General features: G+C 43.2%; 1 protein-coding gene across 1 annotated transcript; it reads right to left on the bottom strand.

Annotated features, from left to right (window-relative positions):
* Positions 1-54: 54 nt before the first annotated feature.
* Positions 55-26,900, bottom strand: UPK1B (uroplakin 1B). Its single transcript, XM_035115573.2, has 8 exons — positions 26,776-26,900; positions 13,883-13,970; positions 12,655-12,855; positions 11,031-11,105; positions 8,966-9,088; positions 5,570-5,749; positions 3,000-3,083; positions 55-145 (listed from the first exon to the last, which is right to left on the bottom strand). The coding sequence occupies exons 2-8, from the start codon at positions 13,949-13,951 to the stop codon at positions 95-97; spliced, it is 783 nt and encodes a 260-aa protein (XP_034971464.2). The 5' UTR covers positions 13,952-13,970; positions 26,776-26,900; the 3' UTR covers positions 55-94.
* Between the last annotated feature and the right edge of the window lie 1,042 nt (positions 26,901-27,942).

Raw genomic sequence — 27,942 nt, 5'->3', positions numbered from 1 at the left:
TCCATAGAGAGAAATATATTACATAGACATCACATTTTAAAGAAGAAGAAAAATGTCAACTCCAAGGAGGACCGGTTGGTAGGATACTGCTTCTTTAATACTCGATTCTGCTCCAGTAGAACATGGTACAAAGAAGGACCCAAGTCTGCAAGGGAAAAAGGAAAGAACAACTCAGGAAGGAGCACACCTTATGCCATGGCAACAGCTTACTTATGCAGCCTGCCCAGATTTCCCACCCCAAAACTCCACCAGCCAGAGGGACAGCCTGAAGTCAGTCTGAACAAACAACATAATTATGTGGAATGGAAGTAGCTCTGGGCTGCATCTGCTATATTTGACCCTGGGGCCCAGTTTCTGTGGGATGTTTGACCACAATGGAGAAATACAGATGAAAACCAATGCACTGGAATTAAAAAGCAGGAGACTTATATGCTGAAAAGCAGCAGCAACAAGAGGTTTTCACAGGAGGCCTGCCAAGACTCCCAGGCTATTTTCTTTCTTTCTTTTTTTTACAATTCTGTTCATCTTCTAATAATGTTAACATTTTAGTACTGTTTCCATCCAAAGCAGAAAAACTACAGCATAGCTACAATCTATTTCCAGAACATTCAAGACATTTCCCATTGGATAAGACAAAAAGGAGGGAACAAAAGATTGGAAGTGGAGAAGAAATTAGGTTGAGGTGCCTTCCCACTGACCCATTCCTTTTAGAGCTTGGGGGAGCGGGGGAGAGAAGCTATTGTGCTGGAAGGGTACTTCTTTCTTGATGCCTTCTACCACACAGACACCCTGGTCCAATTCCTGCTGGATCCCTATCCTTCAATATTTGAGAGAGAGAGAGAGACTATATTCCACTTGTCTGAAGCTATTAATTAATTTGCAGGTCCATATTCCTGCTCAGCCCTGATCTCTCCACCTCCTCCAATTCCACATTGGTCATTTCATGCTTTTATTTCTCTGTGCTTATAATTTGGGATTGGGTGGGGAACCTGTGGTCCTTGCACCAAACTTGGCCCACCAGGGGGTTCATCAGACCACACCCATCTGACAACATATGTGATGTCAGGTGATTGTCGTGGGCACCCATGATCTGATAGGATCTAATAAAGATCTGACCAAAAAAAGATTCTTCACTCCTGATTTAGATGATTTGTATACCCCATGGGTGGTGCAAATATTTGCTAAGCTATAGTTTAATCTTATGAGAACTATCTTAACTACCGTTAGGGCTCACAAACTCCCACTTCCCCCTCTGTTATGGCGGCATTGATGAATCCTAAAGCTTCCACTTCTATTGTAGATCAATCAAGTCTTGCCATGTCATCTGAACGCAACAAACTGGGTTTAAACTATGGTTTGCTTTTTTTTAAAAAAAAATCCAACCTCAAACCATTGTTAACAAAAGATAGTTGAGCTGAACTACAGTTTACGGTTTGAGTGAACAGCTACTCGAAATTGGTAGCAGAAACTTCCAGTCTCTTGCTTTCAGCTGTGTTGGATGCAGAGAGAAGAAGGGGGGGGACACACCCCAAAGTTTGCAGTGACTCCTCCTTGTTTTTGTATTACGTGCGGACCAGTCTGTGCTGTCCACATGCCTGTGATTAGGCAATAACCCGTCTCCCGGGTTTATTCACAGTCATTTTACTGTCTCCCTAGAGGTCATTTCACATTTACACTGCTGCTGGTTACACCAGTTTAGGCACTATGTGAACATGGGTTGGTATTGCAAGTGTCCTGGAAGGATAGTGCAAACAAACTGGCTACTTGAAACAAGTTTTCCCGGATGCAAAAGGCTTATTTGACCTTAGCTGGCTCAAAAAGCTTAGTACTGATCAACCCATAGGCATAGTTCCAAAACAGGAATAAATTTTTAAGAGTTCTTCCAGCAGCGTCTTTCAAGTAATCAAGCCATATTATTTATCTATAATTCATTGATAACCAAGTGACATTGGCTATATATCACTAGTGTACAGAATAATATGAAGGAAGAGGCAGGTCTCTGCCTCAAGTAGCTTACAATCAAGTTCTAAAATGGCAGGAGGGTGGAAGAGCAGCAAGAGTAACAAGGGATGAACTAGTTTCAAAGGGGAATGAGTGATAAGGAGTTAACATGCTCCTCTTAGCTGTTGTGTTTGAGCAGGGACTTACTGTGCTTTGTGGTGTGTGTTTGTGTCTTTTTGGCAATAATCACCAACATACTGTCGTTGAAAGTAAAAATCCTGCCAACTGATTTCTACCAATAGCGAAAACTAGGAGCTATAATTCTAAAACAACTGTGTATCATCATCTTCATAAACTGCTACATTCAACATATTATAAAAGTCATCAGGTTCTCACACCATCAGAAGTCAGTATTAGTTCAAATATGTCATTCATGGCAGTTAAAGCTTTCTTAGGAAACTGAAGTGAATGTATGATTGGAAACTTGGAAGCAAAGGCAAAAGCTCAATTAGCAAAAAAATAACTTAATTTTTGTCATTTCAATAAAGAAAACTGTGTATTTTAATAAGTCCAGGAAATTTACAGTGGTACCTCGACATACGAATGCTTCAACTTCCGAAGGTTTCGACTTACGAAGTCGACAACCCCGGAAGTCTTTTCGCCACGCGTGCAGGGTCCGCGCCTGCGCAGAAGCGTAAAATCGTGCTTCGTGCATGTGCAGAACGAGCGCTTCGACATCCGAAAACCTCAACTTACGAAGAGTGCCGTGGAATGGATCGTCTTCGTAAGTCGAGGTACCACTGTATTCTTAAAAGCCAGTGGGTGGGGGAGAGGAAGATGATAGTGATGATGATTTGAGCATCCTTTACCCCAAGGTCCCAGGGCAGGTTAAAACAATTAAGACACCACATTTTAAAAATGGAAAACTCAGACATAGCACCTGAATATGTACCATTCTGAACTCAGAGAGTCCCCAACAGATACAGAACAAGTTTCATGCTTTCACTAAATAAGAGGCATCTTACCCAACATGCAAGACATTACGATTAGATACTCACAGTCCAGCACAGAATGGCGAAACCAAACCAGGCAACACCCCAAGCATGTCTGTCCATTGGGCCAGAGATGATTGGATAGCAGCCCTAAGTAATCAAAACAAACCAACAAGAGAATCAGTTTCAGGCAACCAAGGCATCATTCCAGTCATCAAAAGCTTAGAGTTGGTGAGGTTGTCGAGAAACTCTATAGCCTCAGATTAGCTCACTGTTTCCAGTATTAAGCCTTGGAACAAGGACTGCAGCCGTCAACCTGAAGTCCAAATATGCTTTCAGGCCCCACTTGCACAAAAATAAACTTATGGGCACTTACACAGCTTTGCTGCTATGTCTCCCAGCTTCTGTACATACTAGTGTGTTGACAAATGATCACTGCACATGAGAGTGCACCAGCCACAAATAATAATAACAACAATAATTTATTACTTATACCCTGCCCATCTGGCTGGGTTTCCCCAGCCACTCTGGGCGGCTTCCAACAAGAGATTAAAAATACATTAAAATATCAGTCATTAAAAACTTCCCTAAACAGGGCTGCCCTCAGATGTCTCCTAAATGTCAGATAGTTGTTTATTTCTTTGACATCTGATGGGAGGGTGTTCCACAGGGCGGGCGCCACTACCGAGAAGGCCCTCTGCCTGGTTCCCTGTAACTTTGCTTCTCGCGGTGAGGGAACCGCCAGAAGACCCTTGGTGCTGGACCTCAGTGTCCGGGCAGAACAATGGGGGTGGAGACACTCCTTCAAGTATACTGGGCCGAGGCTGTTTAGGGCTTTAAAGGTCAGCACCAACACTTTGAATTGTGCTCGTAAATGTAAAGGGAACCAATGTAGGTCTTTCAAGACCAGTGTTATGTGGTCTCGGTGGCCGCTCCCAGTCCCAGTCTAGTTGCCGCATTCTGGATTAGTTGTAGTTTCCTGGTCACCTTCAAAGGTAGTCCCATGTAGAGCACGTTGCAGTAGTCCAAGTGGGAGATAACTAGAGCATGTACCACTCTGGTGAGACAGTCCGCGGGCAGGTAGGGTCTCAGCCAGCATACCAGATGGAGCTGGTAGACAGCTGCCCTGGACACAGAGAAGTGGAATATGTATCCTAAAAATAAATAAATACTTAGGTTCTTGCTTAGGTTCTGCGGGCAGGTAGGGTCTCAGTCTGTGTACCAGATGGAGCTGGTAAATAGTTGCCCTGGATACAGAATTGACCTGCACCTCCATGGACAGCTGCGAGTCCAAAATGACTCCCGGGCTGCACACCTGCTCTTTCAGGGGCACAGTTACCCCATTGAGGACCAGGGAGTCCCCTGCTCCCGCCCGCCCTCTGTCCCCTCAAAACAGTACTTCTGTCATCAGAATTCAACCTCAATCCATTAGCCACCATCCATCCTCCAACCGCCTCCAGGCACTCACAAAGGACCTTCACCGCCTTCATGGGTTCCAATTTAAAAGAGAGGTAGAGCTGGGAATCATCCGCATACTGATGAACACCCAGCCCAACCCCCCTGACTGATCTCTCCCAGCAGCTTCATGTAGATGTTAAAAAGCATGGGGGAAGAGGACAGAGCCCTGAGGCACCCCACAAGTGAGGGCCCAGGGGTCTGAACACTCACCCCCCAACACCACTTTCTGGACACGGCCCAGCAGGAAGGAGTGGAACCACTGTATGACAGTGTCCCCAGGTCCCAGCTCCGCAAGACAGTCCAGAAGGATGTTATGGTCGATGGTATCAAAGGCCACTGAGATATCCAGCAGAATTAGGAAACAGCTTTCACTTTTGTCCCTAGCCCGCCAGAGATCATCGACCAGCATGACCAAGGCATTTTCAGTCCCATGATGAGGCCTGAATCCCGATTGGAAGGGATTCAAATGGTCTGCATCCTCCAGGCGTGCTTGGAGTTGTTCAGCAACCACCGGCTCAATCACCTTGCCCAAGAATGGAAGATTTGAAACTGGGCGATAGTTGGCCATATTGGCCGGGTCTAAAGATTTTTTTTAAAAGAAGCGGTTTAATGACTGCCACTTTCAGCAGGTCTGGGAAGGCTCCCTCACAGAGGGAAGTATTCACCACCCCACAGAGCCCATCACCCAGCCCTTCCCGGCTCGCTTTATGAGCCAGGATGGGCAAGGATCAAGGAGACAGGCGGTTGGTTTCATTCGTCCAAGCAGCCTGTCCTCACCTTCGGAGGTAACAGATTGAAATTGATTCCAAAATCACAATTTGTTCGCCTGGCATCTTGCCACCTCTCAGCAAACAACTTGTGTTCAAGTGCCACTTCCCAAGTAATAAAAGGGTATAAGTGGGACAAAATGTTGCCACGTGGAGTGCTCCTGATCAGGCCAGCCATGTCCCTTTCCCAGGATTCTCCATCCTATCCCCCTGGCCCTGTGCTTTCTATTGCCCCACCCCAAATAGAGAGCAGGAAGAGATAATCTTATTAAAAAAATTTTTTTGCAGCCGCGGGGCTTCAGCCTTTTATAACACTTTTGGTTTTCAGCACTTCACCAGCATTCTGGGAAGTAAATAATTGAGATAAGCATTTCAATCACCCAAAAAGTAAGACAAAGAAGGCATTCTTACATCTTTATGGTAATAGCCATCCACCCCCAGTTTGCAGGCATCCACGTTGGTTGATTTTCCTAGAATATCCATTACGCAACACTGGCGTGGCCAAGGAAAATCTGCATCTTGATTCCTTTTTCTAAATACAGAGTTATATGTTTGCCAGTCTGATGGGCCTTCCACACCACAGCAGTGATTCTGGGTTTAAGAAGGAGAGAGAAAGTTGCTCGTTAGGGTTAAGGCAATAAAGCACCTAATGCGACATTCAAAAACTAGAGAGAACTTTGCTGAGAAGGAAAGGAATGTAACATAATGTAGGATAGGCTGTGTTATGTACTGAGCTGAATCCTAGAACAATAGGATTCAGAATCAGCGGGAGCTACCCAATCCAACTCCAGGTGGAAGTGAATCCGCAACCTGATTGGCCTGCTGGAGCAGCCAATCAGGCGGCTGGCAGAAGTGAATCTGCTACCTGATTGGCCTGTAGGAGCAGCCAATCAGGCTGCAGGCAGAAGTCAATCCACAATATAATTGGCCCACAGGTGTAGCCCTGAAGTAGCCAATCACGCAAGGCCCATTGTGTAAATAATGTATATAAGCAGATGGTTTTGGGAAAAGAGCCATTCGTCTTCTCTTCTCCTCCTTGATGACTATGAGCTGAATAAAGAGCATGAAATTCACTCTTGACTCCGAGTATATTTCAGGCTGGTATTCAGTAAGGGACCCCATGCTCCACAAATAGTGAAACTACTAGAATATTGCTGGAATCTTTGGCTGTGGTCTCCTGCCCTCCCAAGCGAGGCCTGCCTGGCTCCAACACACACATACTTCTGAACACCAGCTTAAGACTTTTCCCTTCCCTTTGGGTGTTTCATGGAATTTCATCCAGCTGATTCAAGGCTTTATGTTAGTGCTGCACTAGGCTGCTGAAAAGTCCCAGAACATTCCCCTTAGCCAGGTGGAAGCTGGCGTTTTATGTTTCATATAGTTGTTGTTGTTGTTGTTTAGTCGTTTAGTCGTGTCCGACTCTTCGTGACCCCATGGACCATAGCACGCCAGGCACTCCTGTCTTGCACTGCCTCCCGCAGTTTGGTCAAACTCATGTTCGTAGCTTCGAGAACACTGTTTCATATAGTAAGTTGTTGAAATTTTGCTTCCCACCTCCACCATGGTTGTTGTTCTTAACGATTTTAAAACGTGATTGTAACTGAGCAATCCAACCTCCCATGGCACTGGGTTGGATGGTGGGTGGAGCTGATGTGGACAGAGATGCCCCTCCCATCAGCTTTCCCAGCTAAGCTGGCTACCAAGAGTGTTGGGGGAAGACTTCCGCTGGTGGAATCCCTTGAGCCACACTGAGATCCTGCCTTGGCTTCAGTGCCATTGCGCAAAAGTGGGGGGGTGGATTGCAGCCTTCATCACCTAAAGACTGTCCTATGTTATGTGACTTATTAATATATTATAATAGTATAGTATAGTAGTATATTATTATATTATATTTATATAAATTATAAGAACATAGTGTGAGTACCACATCAATGGGCTATGTTTATTACAGCTTGCTCTGACTAGTAAATCCTGTAAATTCACCTGTAGATATCAAATATTTTTGTTATTTCTAGGTCACCTTTCCAGGGCACAGATGTCATCTTAAAACGGCTTACCTAAAACATAACGGAATCACATAGTTGCAAACAAAAAGGAGCCTAACCATACATTGCATTCAAAAGCCTTTAGGTCTTGGATGAATCCTTTTCATAATTCTATTCGTCTGAGTGGGATTCACATGGAAGGCATGCTTAAAATAAAACTGGCCTAAATTATTCCCAACTATTCCGTCTGGATCAGGATAATTAAATCTGGATTAAGATAATTTCATTCATGTGTGGAAAGATGGTGCATCCATCCAGGAGAAGTAGAGAGAGCAGTAAAATATCTCAAAAAAGTTTTAAACAGAGGTGTCTACTCCAAGCCATATATAGGCCAGTTCAAATCCAATACATGCATTATTATTATTATTATTATTATTATTATTATTATTATTGAATTTATATACCACCCTGATTGGTTCAAAATTGGGAAAGGAGTACGACAAGGTTGTATATTGTCTCCCTGCTTATTTAACTTATATGCAGAATTCATCATGCGAAAGGCTGGACTAGATGAATCCCAAGCCGGAATTAAGATTGCCGGAAGAAATATCAACAACCTCAGATATGCAGATGACACAACCTTGATGGCAGAAAGCGAGGAGGAATTAAAGAACCTTTTAATGAGGGTGAAAGAGGAGAGCGCAAAATATGGTCTGAAGCTCAACATCAAAAAAACCAAGATCATGGCCACTGGTCCCATCACCTCCTGGCAAATAGAAGGGGAAGAAATGGAGGCAGTGAGAGATTTCACCTTCTTGGGCTCCTTGATCACTGCAGATGGTGACAGCAGTCACGAAATTAAAAGACGCCTGCTTCTTGGGAGAAAAGCAATGACAAACCTAGACAAGCATCTTAAAAAGCAGAGACATCACCTTGCCGACAAAGGTCCGTATAGTTAAAGCTATGGTTTTCCCAGTAGTGATGTATGGAAGTGAGAGCTGGACCATAAAGAAGGCTGATCGCTGAAGAATTGATGCTTTTGAATTGTGGTGCTGGAGGAGACTCTTGAGAGTCCCATGGACTGCAAGAAGATCAAACCTATCAATTCTTAAGGAAATCAGCCCTGAGTGCTCCCTGGAAGGACAGATCGTGAAGCTGAGGCTCCAATACTTTGGCCACCTCATGAGAAGAGAAGAATCCTTGGAAAAGACCCTGATGTTGGGAAAGATTGAGGGCACTAGGAGAAAGGGACGTCAGAGGACAAGATGGTTGGACAGTGTTCTCGAAGCTACGAACATGAGTTTGACCAAACTGCGGGAGGCAGTGCAAGACAGGAGTGCCTGGCGTGCTATGGTCCATGGGGTCATGAAGAGTCGGACACGACTAAACGACTAAACAACAACAACAACAACAGTTGGGCTGACATACAGAAGTTGGATAATATGAGTTTAAGAAGTGTTGAAAGGTGGTGCTTCTAATACTGGGCAGTAACAAGATGTGGAAAGTCATTGTTAATACACTGACCACTCTCAAAAACCCTTCGCCTTCCCCAAAGGAAGTGTGCACAGCAACATAAAAGTAAGAATAAACAAATACTTAATAAATCCAACAGAAGCCTTAGAAGGGATTTAGCAGCATTTCATTATTAATATTCATACAAAACATAGGAACCGTCCAGAAAGAGCTTGTTTGCTCACAGGACAGAGGAAAGATGTACCTGCAGAAGCATCACAATAGAGAGTCTGACAACATTTAGAGCTGTATTCTTAAGGCTGGAGTGAAGATTTGCATTACCATACGAAAATGCACCCCTCATCATTACCTGCAACATGAGCCGATCCCATGTCCTGGTGACCCCTTCACTCTTCCACTTGTCGTCATTGTTGATGGGGTCTGGATTCTGGTATTTTTCCAACATTTGCTTCAAGAAGAGATTGGGGGTGAGCTGCATGACAATGAGAGAGGGGCGTTTGAATGTCAGCCAGATTTCTTTTGGGAGAAAGAAAGACTCTCAATAGGACTGAAGCCTCCACCCCAGTAGTAACCAACAGGGGCTACATTCCTGGTGGAACGCCCTCCCATCAGATGTGAAAGGAATAAACAACTACAGTATCTGATGTTTAGAAGACATCTGAAGGCAGCCATGTTTAGGGAAGTTTTAACGTATTTTTAATCTCCTGTTGGAAGCTGCCCAGGGTGTCTGGGAAAACCCACCCAGATGGGCGGGGTATAAGTAATAAATTATCATCATCATCATCATCATCATCATCCAAACATGGTATTTATTGTGCTTGTTTTACTAAGTATAATGGTAGCACTTCTTGTCGCAATTTCCAACATTTCTTTCGCACTGCAGAACCTGTATACCACACCATGTCACATTAAATCTTATTCACACCAGTAGGTTACCACAGTGTGAAAGGAACATTAGAAATTGGGATTGCCACCTCCTTTCAGCACCTGTTGAGGGGAGGGGGTGATCCTGTAAGGCCTTGGCTGAATCCAGTCAACAGCCCTTTGCAAAACTCCCCTGATTTTCCAGGTTCCCAGGCTTGCAAATGTTTTTTTTATTATTAAAGAAGAGGAAGAGGAGGACGAAGAAAGAAGAAGAAGAAGAAGAAGAAGAAGAAGAAGAAGAAGAAGAAGAAGAAGAAGAAGAAGAAGAAGAAGAAACAGGGGAATGAGAACAAAACTTGCACTATCTTCCACCTGATTTCTGGAATGGCTTTTACATGCTGTGAAAGCTCAAATATAATGAATTAGTAGGGAAATGGAATAAACTGCTGTGTAAATGCAGAGACACCCTTGACCAGACTTTGACAGAGAATTACTTCATGAGTAAAGTTCAAGGAAATAAATAATGAAAATTTTGCCATTCATTGCTGCCTAAATTTTTGTTAGGAAATGGCCAAAATACTAAAATTAAATATCTCCAAATTACTTGATAATCTAATAATTTATATAATCTAATAAAACCTAATAATACTTTGAGGCCACAGATGTGGGCAGGAAGCTTTCTTTTCCATTTTAAAATACTTGCAAGTCTCCCACATACTGATTGACTGATAATATTTCTATGCTGCTTTTCACCCAAATGAATCCCAAAGCGGCTTACAAACAATAAATAATATGATAGAACATAATAAAACATCATAAATACTGTATAGCATAAATCATAGAGAAGAAATAACAAATCATCCGTCATATATCTTCTTAGCCATCATGTTCATTCTGCTTAGAGCCTCATTCTTGTAGAGTAGAGCCATATGCCTTTGGCCATATGTAGAGCCATATGCCTTTGTGCAACCCAGGCCCAAGCAGTTTTAATTTTATTAATTTATTGCTAAACCACCCTTCAGCCAGAAAGATTCTGGGTCAGTGTACAAACAGACAGAAATAAATAAATAAAATTCATCCATACCAAATACTTTTGTACAAAATGCAAAATCTGTAGCAACAAAATCTGTGAGGCAGACTGAGGAAACGCAACCATTTAAAACAGTACTCCCAAATGTTTTGGGACTACAATTCCCATCATCCCTGACCACTGGTGCTGTTAGCTAGGGATGATGGGAGTTGTAATCCCAAAACATCTGGAGGGCTGAGTTTGGGGGTGCCTGATTTAAAATGCCTGGGCAGATCAAAATGCCTTGTCCTCATGCCAAAAAAGATTGCAATGTTGGTGCCAGTTCAACCTCTTTGGGGAAGTCCTTCCGAAGTTGGGGCTCCACTACAGAAAATGGCCTCTCCTTCCAACATTCATGATGTACTTTTGCTAAGGAAAGCACCATCAGAAGGGCCTCCACCAAAGATTTTTGCCTTTTCACTTCAAGGATGAAATTAGGAACATCTGAGAGAATGAGAAACCAATGGTGCAGAGTACTTACAAAGTCTCGATGCACAACTGCTGTGATGCTGGAGGCAACTTCAAAGGCAAAGACTATCATCAGCAGGATGATATACTGAAAAGCAAAACAAAGACACAACAGCATGTCAACAAAGAATGCTACATACACTTAGCCGTCAGGTTTAGATCCTTGAGATGAAAAGGAGCACATGGTTCTTGGGGTAGGTTGCTAAGCTTCTACTTTTTCCTTCTGAAAAGGTAGATTAAGTGCAGCCTGCCAGACCAGGCCAGAGACCCATGTAGTCCAGCATCCTCTTATCACAACAACCAACTAAATGACTACAGGAACCCCCAAAGCAGGACTGGAACAAAAGAGCACCAGCCCAATATCCCAGCATAATCCCCACTGGCATTCAGTGGCATACTGCCTCCAAGAGTTGAGACACTCATTATTTATTTACTTAAACAATTTATATACAGTACTGCTTAGCTACAACTGCTTCCAAGCAGTGTACAGAAAATACACTAGAGGAAAGGTAAAAACTAAAACACCTGCTGGAATAAATAAAGAAATAAATATGACTTTAGCAGGTGCTGGGAGAGACCCTGTTTGAGCTCAGCTGGAAGGAAGTTTCATAAAATCAGGCCCCCAATTCTGAACACATGATTCCTAGTGTAAATGAGCCATGCCTCAAAGTCATAGGAGATCACCTACAGGGACTCCCACAAAGACCCCAGTGATCCGTTGGGAATATAAGGGGTTATAGGTGGTCCTTTGCTCTGAAAAATCTTTCTTTTCTTCAGAAAGTTGTACATCTTGATTCTATACTGCAAAGTAATTTCCACCTCATGCCCACTCTATCTTCAATAGGAAGATCTGTTTGGGGTATTAACAACAACAACAACAACAACAAAAACAAACAAACAAACAAACAACAACAACAACAACAACAACACAGTTCCTCCTAAACAAGGATGAATTCATGGATTATAATAGCTACATCATCCCTTTAAAAAGAGATGTTTCCTTACACAAGTGTCCTTCAACTTGGGGTCCCCAGATATTGTCTGATGACAACCTCCATCATCATAAGTCAATTTAGCCATGGGCATGGAGGACAGGTGTTGCAGGTAGACAGTATCTGGGGGCCAAGGCTGAAGAAAACTGCTTTACACTACAGTAAAATTTCAGTCATAGTAAACTGGAAGATTTTTCCTCTCAGACTAGAGACTCATGGATACAATTCCTACATTGACATCCTTTTTTCTTTTCTTTTTTGCAGTTGTGCTTTGTGGAATAATAATGCAAGGGATCTACTCAGAATAATATGTCTCTCACTTTTTCTGCCATATCTTTCACAATGATTGACAGCAAACTATGCACACATATCTATAATTGAATAAGTTTCTACTTCTTCTGTGCTAGAACTGCAACAGAATGGAAGACAAAACATTAAGTTTCATTTGTGTACAACGTCCCTGACACTCATGATTATTCCATTTTCTGGGACTCTGCACACATAGTAATGGCTAAGTTGCCAAGGAAATACTCTCTCCAACACCCTTTTTACCGTTTAGGAAATTCCTTTGTTTGCAAAAAGTCAGAAATATACTGACCAACCTCTTAGAGAATGCTGAATACTCTTGGTGACTATCCAACTTACCACCAATAGCATTGTCCTATTTGACTTCACGACACCAACAATTCCAAGGACTGCCATACAAAAGAAAGCGAAGCCAGTGAAGATCCCAATCCAGGCAGCACCATAGATGTCATCATTGTCAGTAGCCTCCAACAATGGATAAAGTGATTGCTGATCTGACACGAAGAATATACACTCTGCCATGAGTGCAAGGCCACAACACTGAGAAGACACAACCAAACAGACATGTGACTGTCAACCCAAGAGTGTTTGCTTGACCTGGAGACAAAAACTTGAGCCCATATTGATCACACAATTCAAAAGTTTGGCTCACTGACCTACTACTAAGGGCACCCCACATCGTCCAATGCTTGTACAAATTTGTGATTGCAAGAACCACACATTGCTATCTACACTTCTGCCACATGACCTGTCGCAGCTAATTCTCCATCTTCAGATTTATTTGCGAACAAGCTAGGCAATAGTTAACATGGCAATAGTTTTCTTGCATTCCCCATTGCTTGTGTTTGAGTTAAATGCTACTTGATGCCTCTTGTGCCAGCATTCCCCCCCCCCCCCGGACATATACCAGATTTTGCTGACCTCTATCCTACACAAACACCTTGCTATTCTTTTCCTTTTACTTCTCTGAAGAGTGAAATGGGAGATGTGCCTTCAAGGTTTTTTTGACAACCCTTCTTGCATTGCCAACATATATATATATATGTATATATATATATACATATATATATATATATATATATATATATATATTTAAAAAATTAAAACACACAAAATTGCATTTACAATCCTCAGAGGAGGGAATACAGTGGTACTTCAAATGTGACAAGACTATTGGGGATCAAAAATGTGGATCTATATATTCATCTGTCTTTGCAGGCATAATCATGATACCTTCTACTACACAAGCGCATATGTATTGATCGGATAATTTCAAGAGACATACATATCACTGGAAAAGTGCTTCCCTCTAGAAGTACACGAGGGACTGCATCCCTGAAGTAGCCAACCCGCATACTATACAAGTCAAGCAGGGCCGTCTTAAGCATATCGGGAGCCCTGGTGCCGTGGTGCGAAGATCGCTCCGGCGCCCCCCCCCCCTGCCCTGTTTCCCACCGCAGCTGTCTGGCAGGCACAGCCACATGGCGCCCCCTGGCAGCCTGGCACCCTGGCGCCCTGTGCCACCCAGCCTTGCCTTAGAGCCGGCCCTGAAGTCAAGTCCACTTACCCCCATGACGACATTCCCCATGATGAGCAAGCCTTGGAAACATCGTGCACCAGTATCACTTTTTGCCATTTTCAGTTTGCTGTGCAACCTAGAAGCAAATTACAGATTTATCAGCACTGTAGGTTCTCCCAAAAGCATTCCACCTGCCCTCCCACCTCTGCCCTTGACAGCAAGAACAAGCACACGCAAACTACTATGATATATTGAGAAAGAAGCCTCAGAAATTACATCAGAACAAACTATCCACATAACTTTTTATTTGGTGTACCTGTAAGCAGGTTTGTACATTCTTTCAATACCTAGCCATGGAAAATGGAAAGTTTCATCACAGATAGATATGATATATGTATACATTTGTGGAATTTAAAAGGTAACTCAGAGATCATTTGAGAACTGATAAAAAAGTAGAAGAGAGAGCAAACAGAGGCTAGATCTTTTATTGGACCAAAGGCTGTTCAAAGGGCAAGCAGAGTAAACGGAACACACATGAATCTGATCACAGTGTAAACCAGGGATGGGAAATGAGAGGGGCTTCCAGATTATTAAAAACCATTGGACATGCTGGCTGGGACTGATGGGAATTGGAGCTCAAGAACACCTGGAGAGCCATAGCTTTCCCATCCCTGGTATAAACTATACCTAGGAAAAGAAAGTTTCATGAATTCCACAGGTATCCTCAATTATCCAAATGGCCAGGCACAGAAGGAAGAGAATAGGCAAAATGCATCTGGCTATACCTGATGCTGCAATCAACAAGGTGCCCTTTGAGTAGAACTGTTCAGTGGGTTCAGGGGCCGATCTACTATGGAACTAATGAAGCTTAAACTTCTGGAGGCCCTAATCCCAGATGGCCCCCAGAAGCAACTTTAGTCCACATTGCTTAATAATATTGGGTCTAGTACAACCAATTTGAAGGGACCCAGGTGGCGCTGTGGTTAAACCACTGAGCCTAGGGGTTGCTGATCAGAAGGTCGGCGGTTCGAATCCCTGTGACGGGGTGAGCTCCCGTTGCTTGGTCCCAGCTTCTGCCAACCTAGCAGTTCGAAAGCACGTCAAAATGCAAGTAGATAAATAGGAACCGCTACAGCGGGAAGGTAAACGGCGTTTCCATGTGCTGCTCTGGTTTGCCAGAAGTGGCTTTGTCATGCTGGCCACATGACCTGGAAGCTATACGCCGGCTCGCTCGGCCAATAATGCGAGATGAGCGCGCAACCCCAGAGTCAGTCACGACTGGACCTAATGGTCAGGGGTCCCTTTACCTTTACCTTACAACCAATTTGAGTTGCACAACTCAGATTGGTTGCTTTTGTGTGTGTGTGTGTGTGTGTGTGTGTGTGTATTTCAGGTTTGGTTTTTCCATTTTCTCCAGACGGTTGGAGGAACCGTAAGGAACAGATTTGGGGAGGATGGTACAGGCAGAAATCATTACACTATGTTGGATGCAATTCTTAATCTACAAGAAGATTGGGTCTATATCAGGCATCCCCAAACTTCGGCCCTCCAGATGTTCTAGACTACAATTCCCATCATCCCTGACCACTGGTCCTGTTAGCTAGGGATCATGGGAGTTGTAGGCCAAAACATCTGGAGGGCCGCAGTTTGGGGATGCCTGGTGTATTCCCAAAGTTTGAGAGTCAGCAGCACAGATGTTGTAAATGTGTAGTGATCTATAAATGGAGGAGGAATAATTTATTGGCCAAGTACCAACATACTTGGAATTTTGCTTCGACTACATTGCAATGTAAACGTACCTTATACAAACACTGTTCCACTCACAATACAATAGCACAGCAAAGGAACCCCACCCCTAACTGGCCTCTCCTTCCGCTACACAACTACAAATTTAACAATTTGAAGGCACAAGGGGAAAAACTGTTCCTGTGCCTAGCCGTTTTTGTGTATAGAGTCCTGTAGTGAAGTCCAGATGGAAGTAAATCAAACAGATGATAACCGGGATGCAAAGGATCTGCAACAATTCCCTCTGCTCTCTTCCTAGCTCGGATAGTATAAAGTGTCTCTATTGAAAGGCAAACTGACACCAATTACCCTTTCTGCAATTCTTACTGCTCGTTGGAGCCTTTTCTTGTCCATCTTGGACGCTGTGACATACTAGGCAGTAATAGAATTACAGAGAACAGTTTCAATGGTACCTCTGTAAAATTGGATCAACACTTCCTGGGGCAAATTAAATTTTCTTAGTTGATGCAAGAAATACAACCCCTGGTGGGCCTTTTTACTAATACTATTGATCATGCAGGTTCAGACTGATTATATTTCCTGCAATACAACATTTGTAAGGTTACACACACACAAATATCCAAGATCACAAATACACAAAAGGATGCATTGTGGAATAGCCTTGTTCAGTGTTCTAGTCAGTGGGCCATGCCCTCCATTGGGATACTCCATTCTGTTACCCTTTCCATCTGGTTTGCCATCTCCCCCACCCTGGTCAGCATTCTGTAGCCACCAAAGAAGTCCACATGTGTAGGTTTAGGTTTGTTTCCTAAATATCTTTTTTGTACTTCTTCAAAACCGGTACCCCACTTTTGTGCATACAGTCATACCTCGGTTTAAGTACGCCTCGGTTTGAGTATTTTCAGTTTAAGTACTCCGCGGACCTGTCTGGAACGGATTAATCCACTTTCCATTACTTTCAATGGGAAAGTTCGCTTCAGGTTAAGTACGCTTCAGGTTACGTACAGACTTCCGGAACCAATTGTGTTTGTAAACCAAGGTACCACTGTATTGTGCACTTTTGTGCATATTATTCTGTGAACTGCCCTGAGACCCCCAGGTAGAGGGCGGTACTGTATATAAAGTCAATAAATAAATAATAAATAATAAATGGTGGAATTTTGACTAAATGAGTATTGGTACTCAAACCCAAACATCAGAAACAAGAGGGAACGATATAGCCCTGCTTCAATTTACAGTCACCTTCTAAAAAATAAAAATAAAATACAATGCTTGTACACCCTCCCACTTCTGTGTCTAAAGCTGCATCATCCATGAAGTGTTTTCATAAACTTGTCACACCCGTTTCAAGTCCAGGAGGCGCCTTCTACCTTGGGCTATGGGTTCTGCTGCATAGCTGAAAATGTCATTGCCCATTTCACAGCAGATTGCCTGCAGCAAGTCTGACCCAACCTTCCCAGGGAGAAAGTCACACCCATGTGAGACACTAAAACTATGCTTCAGCATCCGTGACAAAAGAGGCACAGGAAGGTAATGTGAAGAGCCAGTTGTAGCTAGAACATGAGAGACCAGGAGAGTCACATTCCAGTTGCATTTTTGAAAGTTCTGAGCCTCTCGACTGAGCACCCCAGGAATTCTTAACGGAATTCAAATACCCTCAACACGGAACTCTGACACGCTACAGACAGGGGCAAGGCAAGCTCCTCCTTCATGTTCCGGACAGCTGGATCCCACAGTCCTTCGTGTACAGGGTTTGAACATCTGCAGTGAAGAACCTGGCACACTCGTTTCAGCTCCCTTTCAGATCAGGGTTCTAAGTCATGTTGTGAGCCTGCAGGATACAGTAGTCTGCCTGCCTTAGAAGTTCACCCTTCCATGCATGGAGGGTTTGTGAGGATGGGCACAGTGATGCACATCACACACACATACACCCGCACTTGTACAATGGGAAATGCATGGGTTTAAACATCTGAATAGGGCTTACGTCCTTCATCTATGGACAGGAATGATGTGTCATCATGCTAGTCACCTTTTTCATGGACAGAACCTCTGCACCTTTAATAACTGAACCACAGGCTGAAATCAATAGGTGAACCCCCATCGTTCTGCCCGGACACTGAGGTCCAGTACCGAGGGCCTTCTGGCGATTCCCTCACTGCAAGAAGCCAAGTTACAGGGAACCAGGCAGAGGGCCTTCTCGGTGGTGGCGCCTGCCCTGTGGAACGCCCTCCCATCAGATGTCAAAGAGAAAAACAGCTACCAGATTTTTAGAAGACATCTGAAGGCAGCCCTGGTTAGGGAGGCTTTTAATGTTTAATAGATTATTTTATCTCATTTTTCTGTTGTAAGCCGACCAGAGTGGCTGGGGAAACCCAGCCAGATGGGCAGGGTATAAATAAATTATTATTATTATTATTATTATTATTATTATTAGCCATTCCAGTACACACAATTAGGGGTGGCAGGGGGACTGCCCCTGTCAAATTTCCGCTGATTTTGTTGGATATAGATCCTCTTTTCCATTAAATAAAACCAACAGCCCTAATGCCAGTTCCATCAACACCCACTGTAATCCTAATCACCTGGCCTACTAAAATGGTAGGGATACTGTGAATGAAATATTTTGCAGGGTATATATCTAAGAGGCTCAACGGTCCAGTAGGCCAGCTGGAGACCCAAGTTTGGGAAACCCTGCAGTAGGGTTAATGTCCACGGAGACATTGAATAACAAGATGGGGGGTGCAAAAAAAGTGATATTGGCATAAGAGCATCCAAGCCAAGCCAGTCTTTGACAAGGTGTAGAAGACATTTGGGAAAGGCTGTTTCATCACTACCAATTCAGTTCTCACTTTTAATGAAGAAGAGTAGGCATGCCCTAAAAAGGTTGCTGCACAGGTAGGGAAGGGAAAATCTGTCCATTTCAGTTTCTCTTGGTTTCTCATGTTTCCAGTCTTGAGTTCAGTTTTCCACATTTCCACATCACTTTGTAACCTTTTTATTAAAAAAGGTTATCAAGAAAGTTCACCAGCATTTTAATACAATCCCCCCCCCAATTGTCACATTTGTATATAACTGTGTCTAATGCACACCTTGAGGACCCAGGTGGCGCTGTGGTTAAACCACTGAGCCTAGGGCTTGCTGATCAGAAGGTCGGCGGTTCGAATCCCTGTGACGGGGTGAGCTCCCGTTGCTTGGTCCCAGCTCCTGCCAACCTAGCAGTTCGAAAGCACGTCAAAATGCAAGTAGATAAATAGGAACCGCTACAGCGGGAAGGTAAACGGCATTTCCATGTGCTGCTCTGGTTTGCCAGAAGTGGCTTTGTCATGCTGGCCACATGACTTGGAAGCTATACGCCGGCTCCCTTGGCCAATAATGCGAGACCCCAGAGTCGGTCACGACTGGACCTAATGGTCAGGGGTCCCTTTACCTTAATGCACACCTTGGCACCAATATGATGTTTTGTGTACAATTTTCACCTTTGCAAACATATTTATGCATGCATTACTCGACTATACACAATATATGGCTATAAAACTCCATTGCACATTTCGCAGATGTACAGATTTTGAAAGATGGCTGTGTCTGGGTTCACAGATTGTTTTGGAAAGTTTGAATTTGGTAGATTTGCCTTTAAATGAGAAGTGGATTGTATTTGTCCCCAGTTCTCTACCTACAGGTAGAGTGTCCACTTACACCTGTCCCCCACCCCCAAAGAGAGAAAATTCATCACGTGAAAAGAGGGTAGAAGAGGACTGAGATCTGCACACAATTTTCACATGCTATTTTACAAGTGTGAATTTAGAAACAATTGCTATGATTTGAATATTTCAATTATATTTAGAGTTTTCTGTTCACAGCAACTATTTTCTGGCCATGAGGTGGCCAGAAGCTTTGGTTCCATTCAGGATGAAGAGCAGCTTGATGTATTGTCTAAGCCAAGATAAACTGGTTAATCTTAACCATGATTAGTGAAAACAAGCCAACTTCAAACCATAGTTTAGAAGCCAGCTTGTTTTCATAAACCATAGTTAAGATTAACCATAGTTCAAAGTTATTTCAACACAGCAATGGTTTAAAGTTTAAAGTTAATTCAACATTGTGGTGAATCTAAAGCAGAAGTGGAAGTTTCCAATATCCTCACTATGATACTAGAGGAAGAGAGGGTAGGGAAGAGAGACAAACCTGAGGCTCTTTCTTGAAATGCTAAACCATGCTTTACCATTATGTATGTATGAATGCTTTCTATATATGATGGCTAGCATAGGTTTCACTCCAAATCCACAAATGTATAGACAGACAAAAGGCCTGTCAGTTACTACCAAGTAGTAGTAATACATGGGATCGTAATCTTTAATTTTAAAATATTTAACTTCCTACTCTTCCCTAAACAAGTGAAATCTGCACCGCCTCCACTGCCCTTAAATCTCTTGAGATCTGATAATAGTTTCCTTCGTGCCACAGAGGCTGGAATGCCCCTGCTTAGACCAGTTCCTCAGCCAGTTGAACAGGCTTCTTTATCTTTCTCTCAGAACTAATATCATGTTAGTTTATGTATTTATTGTCCTCAAAAAACAAACACAGGAAGCTTGCTTTCAGAACCAGAGTTCTGACTTGCTCTCAGCCCTTTGCCCAGGTCTAGTGCAGATGACAAAATGAAGCCATGCATGTATTAAGAAAACAGATGGTATGAAATAAAAGGTAGAATGTAAAAGTACAACAGGATGCCATGATGAAGAAAAGGGTAGCCAAAGTCCAGGTGTCACCTACACAGCACTCATGGGCACCAAATGCACCTGTCATATGAAAGGTCGCACCCCCTTGAAAATCCACAAAGCACGAAAGACAGCTGTCTGGCTTCTCAGTAGCTGTTTGGATTGCTCAGTCTCTCTTACATGCCTCCATGGCAGCCATTTTGTGACTGGCGCCAACAGAAATTACTCAGAATCGCAAAGTGTGGTGTAGTGGTTAAGAGCGGTGGACTCGTAATCTGGTGAACAGGGTTCGATTCCCCACTCTTCCACATGAAGCTGCTGGGTGACCTTGGGCTAGCCACACTTCTCTGAAGTCTCTCAGCCTCACTCACCTCACAGAGTGTTTGCTATGGGGAAGGAAGGGAAAGGAGATTGTGAGCCGCTTTGAGACTCCTTAGGGTAGTGGGGATATCAAATCCAAAATCGAAAGGAGTCCACTGGCCCAAGAAGGTTGACATCCCCTACCACAGCCTATACCAGCATTGCCGAACTGAGCTCACCATCCAGATATTTTGGATTATAATTCACATCGTCATGGTCATGGATCACGAGAGAGGAAAGTCTGAAAAATTTAGAGGGCACCAGGTCTGGGAAGACTGATCTATAGTGGTACCTCAGGTTACAGACACTTCAGGTTACAGACTCCGCTAACCCAGAAATAGTACCTCAGGTTAAGAACTTTGCTTCAGGATGAGAACAGAAATCGCATGGTGGCGGTGCGGTGGGAGCCGGAGGCCCCATTAGCAAAAGTGGTACCTCAGGTTAAGAACAGTTTCAGGTTAAGAACGGACCTCCAGAACGAATTAAGTTCTTAATCCGAGGTACCACTGTATTTCATTTTTGTAAATTCTAAGAGGAACAGTTGGGTTTATTGGGCATGTGGGTGTGTATAATGTGTGGAGACAGAGAATTCTGTGCCATGATCTTGATGCACATTAAACCACATCTAGGGGAAAACAGCATTAGGCGGCTTCCATACTGACAACTGCCCTGAATTGTTATGAGCAAGATGGGAAATTGAACCCTCTTCTGCTTGCCTGTGGATTCGTGGAGTGCACAGTCTAAAATTCCTATGCAAACAAGTGAACCAGGTGGCAGACTGGAGAATGGAGAAGTTTTTGATCCAGCAGTTTATAATTTTATAAAAATAAATGGTGTCCGGTATGTGCGCCACTTGTGGAAGTTCACAGAGCTATACTTGCTCATATTAGACTAGCAGGTGAGAGGTGCATTGCCATCCAAATAAAACGCAAGTCCTCATTACTCATGCCTCTCCCTTTCTCAGGTCACCCTGTGTCATTCTCCATTAACAATTTAGAGACTGTAAGCTCCTATTGGAAGGGGTTTGTCTTTTGAGTGTCATGTCAGTCTAATTGCTATGTACAGCAATAGCACTAAAGGACAGTTCCAGGTTTATATTAGATTAGAAGAATGAATAGCTGCCATGGTATGTGTGGTCCAGACATCACCCCTTCAAGAGGTTATTATATGGTAATGGTATCTACAGGAGTCCAAGATATTCCATCTGTCTCAGGAGACAATGGAGGAGTGAGCCTTCGGGAGTAAAGTAAAAGTGTTTGAAGGTTACAATGTGGCTGTAGAGACCAATATGGAAGAGAGACATTTTGTTGCATCTGGGGATATTCTATGTGCTTTACATAAAGAGTGCATTCAAAATAAATGTAAGTTTTTATTTTTATTTTTTAAAAGGCTTTTTTCTATAGCCTTTGCACGTCCTGGAAACGCTTTTATAGCACACACACTTGTGCAAGTTTACTCAGAAGGAAGTCAATTACATTTAGTGATGCTTTCTTCCCAGTATGTAGGTATTGCTGCCTTAGAGATAATACTGTATTCAGCGATTGGTGTTCCTATACAGGAGTTTCATAGTCAGGGGCTGAATTTCTCCCTTTTCACTCTGTCTCAGATAGTCTGCCAAAGCTTTTGCCACAGGATTGTTGGTTCAAGAACAGTGCTTGCTGAAGTTGTCCGTTTCACCTCACTGTTAACCCATTTTCAGGGCAGGGCATTGGCACACCAGATAATACAAAATGCATACTGAGAGGAATTGAAGCATAAAAGAAAAAGAAAAAGAATTTTTCTCAAGATTGGCAAAGTGCTCTCTAGGAGCAGCACCCACCCAAGACATGACGCATCCATGCCATAACACGTCCTCAAGCCATTTCATGAGGACCACACCTCTGTTTCTTCAGTGAACCCTATACATTTTTCTAACTAGCTATTTTTAAATCTGATGGTAGAGAATGCATTGCCCCAAGGCTCCGTGACACGCAGGTGCCATATCTATATCTAGGGAAATGGGAGACACTTCACTTTTATCTATGGCATCATTGATCAATTTCATAGTCATATTTAGCATTTCCACATGTCATTTTGAATTTGTCATTGTGGACCTTTTGTTACAAAAGCAGTGGGGATGTGGCAGTGAGAAAGTCAATCATTCAGATTACATATGCATCTTAATGCCAAAATAGGCTTCTAAGTATGGCTTCATAAATTGTACCAATGGTGTAGGTCTTCACTAAGACCTTATACACCAGCAGGGCTCCCCGCCCCCCCCCCCCGCCACCACCAAAACTCGCTGGAACTCAGTTCCGGCACCTCTCTGGTGGGCGCCATTGCCATTCTAAGAGAACAAGGGTTCTTGAGTCTAAGAGTTCATGGTAAATTCTAGTACCTCTTTTTCTAGAAAAGTAGCACTGTATACCAGCAATGGTTTTATTTATAAAAAAGTATTTATATATTGCTGCATCATGAAACACCAGGGCAGTGTGCATCATTAAAACATACCAAACTGTTAAAAGTAGTATCAAAATTATCAACCAAGTGACTGGCTCAACAGTAATGTTTTAAGCAGCCGCAAAAAGGTTTTCAATAAATGCTAAAAGTGAGTATGGCTGCTGATTCCCTGCTGAAAGTGTGTTCCACAACGTGCCTATCTTCTGGTCAAATCCTGTCAGGAGTCTGCGACATGGGGAACAACTAACAGCTCTCCTCCAGATGATCCTAGTGACTAAGGCCTCAAGCGTTACTTAATTTATCCTGGACTCAAGTTGTTCATGGCTTTGTATATCATCACAAGAGCCTTGAATGTGGCCCACTAGCCAACCTGGCCCAGGACATTTTGTCGCTTCAGACAAAACACAAAACGCAACCCCCACTATGAGTTTCTCCTCCGCTGTTCCCCCATCCCCCATGCTGCTGGTGGTCGTGGTGGAATAAAGGTAAGTTAAGGAGGAGTGGGTGGTGGCAAGCGGGCGCAGACAAGCAGTGGTAGTATACTCTTCAGAGGCCGGATCTGTCACCTGAGGCAACTGCCTCACCTCACCTCATAGGCAGGCGGGTTCTGCCTGGTAGCATAGGGGCAACCAGTGCAGACATTTTAGCAGAGGTGTTGCCTGTGGTCAGTCTAGCCACTGCATTCAGCACCAACTGGAGCTTCCATATCGAGCCCAAGAGCTGCACCACATACTGTACATTGCTGTAATCCAGTCTTGAGGTTACTAGTGCATGGACTAAAGTGGTCAAATGGTCCTGATCCAGAAATGGCTGTAGCTGGTACTCCCAAGGAAGCTGGCGAAAGGCATTCCTAGCCACATAGGTCTCTTGCGCTTCCAATGACAAATACGTATCCAAGAGTATCCCCAAGCATTATTCCTGCCCCTTTAGAGGGAACACAACCCCACCCGGAACAGGCAACTGGCCTGTCTTCCAGACACAGAAACCACCTACCCACAGAGCTTCCACCTTCCTAGGATTCAGATGCAGTTTATTGTCCTTCATCCAGTTAATCACGGCTTGCACAGCTTCAACTGATTTAGAGGTTACAGAGAAACAGAGCTGTGTGTCATCAGCACGCTAAGGTCCCCGTGCTCCAAAACTCCCAACGACCGCTTCCAATTATTTCATAAATACGTTAAATATTTACTGGAGACAAAGTGGTGTCCCATGGAGCACCACAGCACAAGTGCCACAGGATGAGGAGCACTATCTGGACTCAACCGCACAGGTAGGCATGTAATACTGTGCCTCTGGTAACTCATTTCACACAGCCCACCTAGGAGGAAACAGTGGTCAATGACCTCTGAGAGATCAACACAACTCCCCCTCTCCCTCTTTTGCTAAAGGTCATACATCAAGGCAACCAAGGCTGATTCAGTCCTGAAACCAGGCCAAAATCCAGATTGAAGTGGGTCCAGAAATCAGAGTTATCCAGGAACACAGGCAGTTGCTGCGCCACCACTTTCTTCCCAAAAGAAGTATGACCAGGTGTGGGTGATTTTGTACATTTTCGGTTGTCCCGCTTTCTCATTTCCCCCCACAGTTAAGCTCAGTTCTTCACATTTCCACAGCAGTTTATAATTTTTAAAAAACAGTCATGAATATTCACCAGCATTTCCATATGAACTTCTCCTAATATACATATTAGCATGCAGGTTTGTCTACTATATACATTTTTTTACAGAGCAATATCCCACAGTAGAATGCATTTTCATATACTATCTCCACCAGAATAGGCATATGTAATTTTTGTGCATGCTTATTGGCTGGAGAACTGTGTGCAGAATTCAGAGCACTGCAAATGTGGAAGGATAGCTGTGTTTCTGTTCTCACTCCCCACCCCCGAAAATGCAAATTTAGGTAGGCTGGTGTTTAAATGAGAATAGAATCAAGTCTCTCCCTCAACCCTACTGGAGACTGGTTGGTAGTCATTGCACCATGTTGGATCCTGGTTGCGCTTTTTAAAGAGTAGGTACAGGCACTCCACTGCCTCCTTGAGGGTGGCTGGCACCAAAAATGCATTCACAACACCTTGGAGCAACCTTGCCACCCTCCTCTGACCAGCTTCAATCAGAGGGCACATGGTCAAATGCATTCCTGTTGTTATCCTGTCCTCATCAACTGGAAATGATGCCCAAACACTGTGCCTGATGGTTTGGCAGTTCTGTTTTGGGGAAGTGATTATACTACTTCTCCAATGTGCTATAATTACATATTATCTCATTTTTAATATATATACACACACACCCCAACACAGCAACACAGGGACACACAAATACACTCCAAACAAGATTTTGAGGTGCTTCAAAGACCATCGACACTGCCTTGAAAAGGGTGGGGTTTTCTTGATTTTAAGAGAGCACACCTGAACATTTGCAACGTAATTGCAAGAGTTAACAACACTCCCTTAAATACAACCCTTTTAAATAGGTGGAGTCGTGGGGGTGGCATTCAGCCACGTTTTGCACAGAGTAGACACACTGGAATTAAAGAACATGACTAAGTGAGATCCGTTAATTTCAATGGTTCTACTCTTTGTGAAACTTAGTTGAACACCCCCCCCCATGCTTTTGAACATCTTTTTTATTTTATTTTAAACATAAAATTACAGCTATCCATCCACACAATGCTATTAGATAAATAAGAACAGGCTTGCTAGACAAGCAGATTATATAGTAGAAATAACAGTGCTCAAACACATTTTAGAAAATAGGAATGAACCATCTGGGGTGGGATGTATGATCAGAGCGAAGCTGTGTCATAGCATAGTTTGCTAACCTGCCACACACTGACTTGGAGCAAGCCCCATAATATTCAGGGGGACTTTAAAAAAAAAAAAGATAATGAGTATCTGGGGGAAAAAATTACACTCTAGGTTTCCCCTTATGATTCATCAACACAGAGATCACAAGCAAAACAAGAGGCTCATCTCGAGACAACACAGATTCACCATACAGGTCAGAAGATTGCAATGAACCTAATTAAATAGCTCAAAGCTTCTCAATGCACTGAAGACTCTTTCCTGAAAACTGTTTCGTTGGCTGCTCCCTTCAAAATACTACAAGGGAAAAACTGAAACAATCCTTACAAGAACTTTATGGAGAGTTAACCAGGCAGAAAGCCAGTGTGTGTGTATGCCAATTTTTGATGAACTGAACTGAACCGGGAGAAACTCATCCTTTTTTTATCTTGTGCTTGTTCACAGAAAATGAAGGGATATGCAAATCCTTCACCTGTACTGCTTTCCTGCCTCTTAACAGTGCAATCCTAACCAACTCTCCTCAGAAGTCAGTCCTATCAAATTCAGCAGTGTTTTCTTCCCAGGTAAGTAGTGTTATGATTGCAGCCTAACTTGGTATCAGCATTAAGCAGCGATACACGGAATGATATCATCATTGTAGGAAACAGATGAAAAGCTCCAAACTCCCACCCTGTGCAAAAACTGCTCAAATCCCATGAAATTCAATCTAACCATGCAGAGAATTGCAACTTAGTAAGCATTTATCAGAAAACAGCAGCAAAGAGATGATGAATAAGCACCAGGTCTGAATGTCTATTGACTTAATAAATATTTTTTAAAATAAAGGACCTTAGCATTCAAAGGCATAAAAGGAATGCAATTCATGGACACAGAAAACTCACCTTGCACCCTCCTTATTCCACTGCTGGATCCCCAAACACACCTACAGTACTGAAGAAAATCCCCTCTCAATCACTCTTTAAAAGAGCCCAAGGCAGCGAAGTAGAATCGCCTATGATTGGTGGGCACACATATCACATGAGATGGCCTTGATCTGGCTAGACCTGTTCTTCGATTGCAAGAGGATCCAAGATCCTCCGATTGTACTGAAATGTTGCGCACAAACCCATTCACCAAAGCTGGTGGTGTTTCTGTTATTGCATTCTGTCAAGCGTGACCAGGTGACTCATCCATGTGCAATCTTTAAAGTGAATAGGCAAATAAAAATAATGTACAAAGACACGCAAAGGGATGTTAACATTGTTACTAAGCGTACATGAAGGAAAAAGTGCACATCTTCGTGGAAGAGATAAGAAAACAGAATTTTTAAAATATGTTTTGCCTAGAGGCAAGATGATTTTTAAAAATTGTGTTTAAGATTTCTTCTCCCTACCTCCTTCAAAATGTTCATGTATCTCAGCTGAAGTTCTCTGTCTCTCTCCCTCCAGCTGAAATCAGTTCTATGTGTCCCGACACAATTCAGATGCTTTATATAAACAGAGTCCTTGAATTTGTCGTTGCAGTGTGAGCAGTAAGGTCCAACTGGGGAGAGGTGAGACTGTTGAGGTTCCAAAAGAACAGGTCAGAATCATAGAATTGTAAAGTTGGAAATGACCCCATGGGTCATCTAGTTCAACCCCCTACAATGCAGGAATCTCAGCTAGATTGTACATGACAGGTGGCCATCCAACCTCTGCCAAAAAACCTTCCAAGGAAAGAGAGTCCACAACCTCTCAAGTTAACAAGTCTGTTAACTTGTTAATAATCATTCAAATGGGTGCCTGAAAATGGCCCTCTGGGCAAGCTCATGTGCCATGAGAATGGCAGTCAGTCAGAAATTCAGCAGAGGTGGTTGAAGGAAGTAGGGAATAAATGCAGAATATAAAGAACTGCGTTTAAAGTCACTTGCAGCACAAAAGGACTATACTTTATAGTGGAGATAACCTTTCAATTACTATTTTACTACAGGGTCAAGAGGAAGAATTACCACTAAGTTATGGTGAAGAGAATCCTGAATAGGGAGCAGGGATTTCCAATCACCACCAATCAATCTCTTCTTCCCTTTCTGC

The sequence above is a fragment of the Zootoca vivipara genome, chromosome 4 (assembly GCF_963506605.1).
Source record: "Zootoca vivipara chromosome 4, rZooViv1.1, whole genome shotgun sequence".
In the NCBI taxonomy this organism is placed as follows: Eukaryota; Metazoa; Chordata; class Lepidosauria; order Squamata; family Lacertidae; genus Zootoca; species Zootoca vivipara.
Note: the sequence above shows the minus strand (reverse complement) of the source record. Positions and strands in the feature narration are given on the sequence as shown.

Coding starts and splice junctions, on each gene's coding strand:
- UPK1B (XM_035115573.2), bottom strand. CDS start 13,951: ATGGCAAAAAGTGATACTGGTGCACGATGTTTCCAAGGCTTGCTCATC. Junction 11,106..12,654: donor ATAGGACAATGCTATTGGTG/GTAAGTTGGATA, acceptor TTTGCTTTTCAG/TATATCATCCTGCTGATGAT. Junction 146..2,999: donor TCGCCATTCTGTGCTGGACT/GTGAGTATCTAA, acceptor TTTCCCTTGCAG/ACTTGGGTCCTTCTTTGTAC.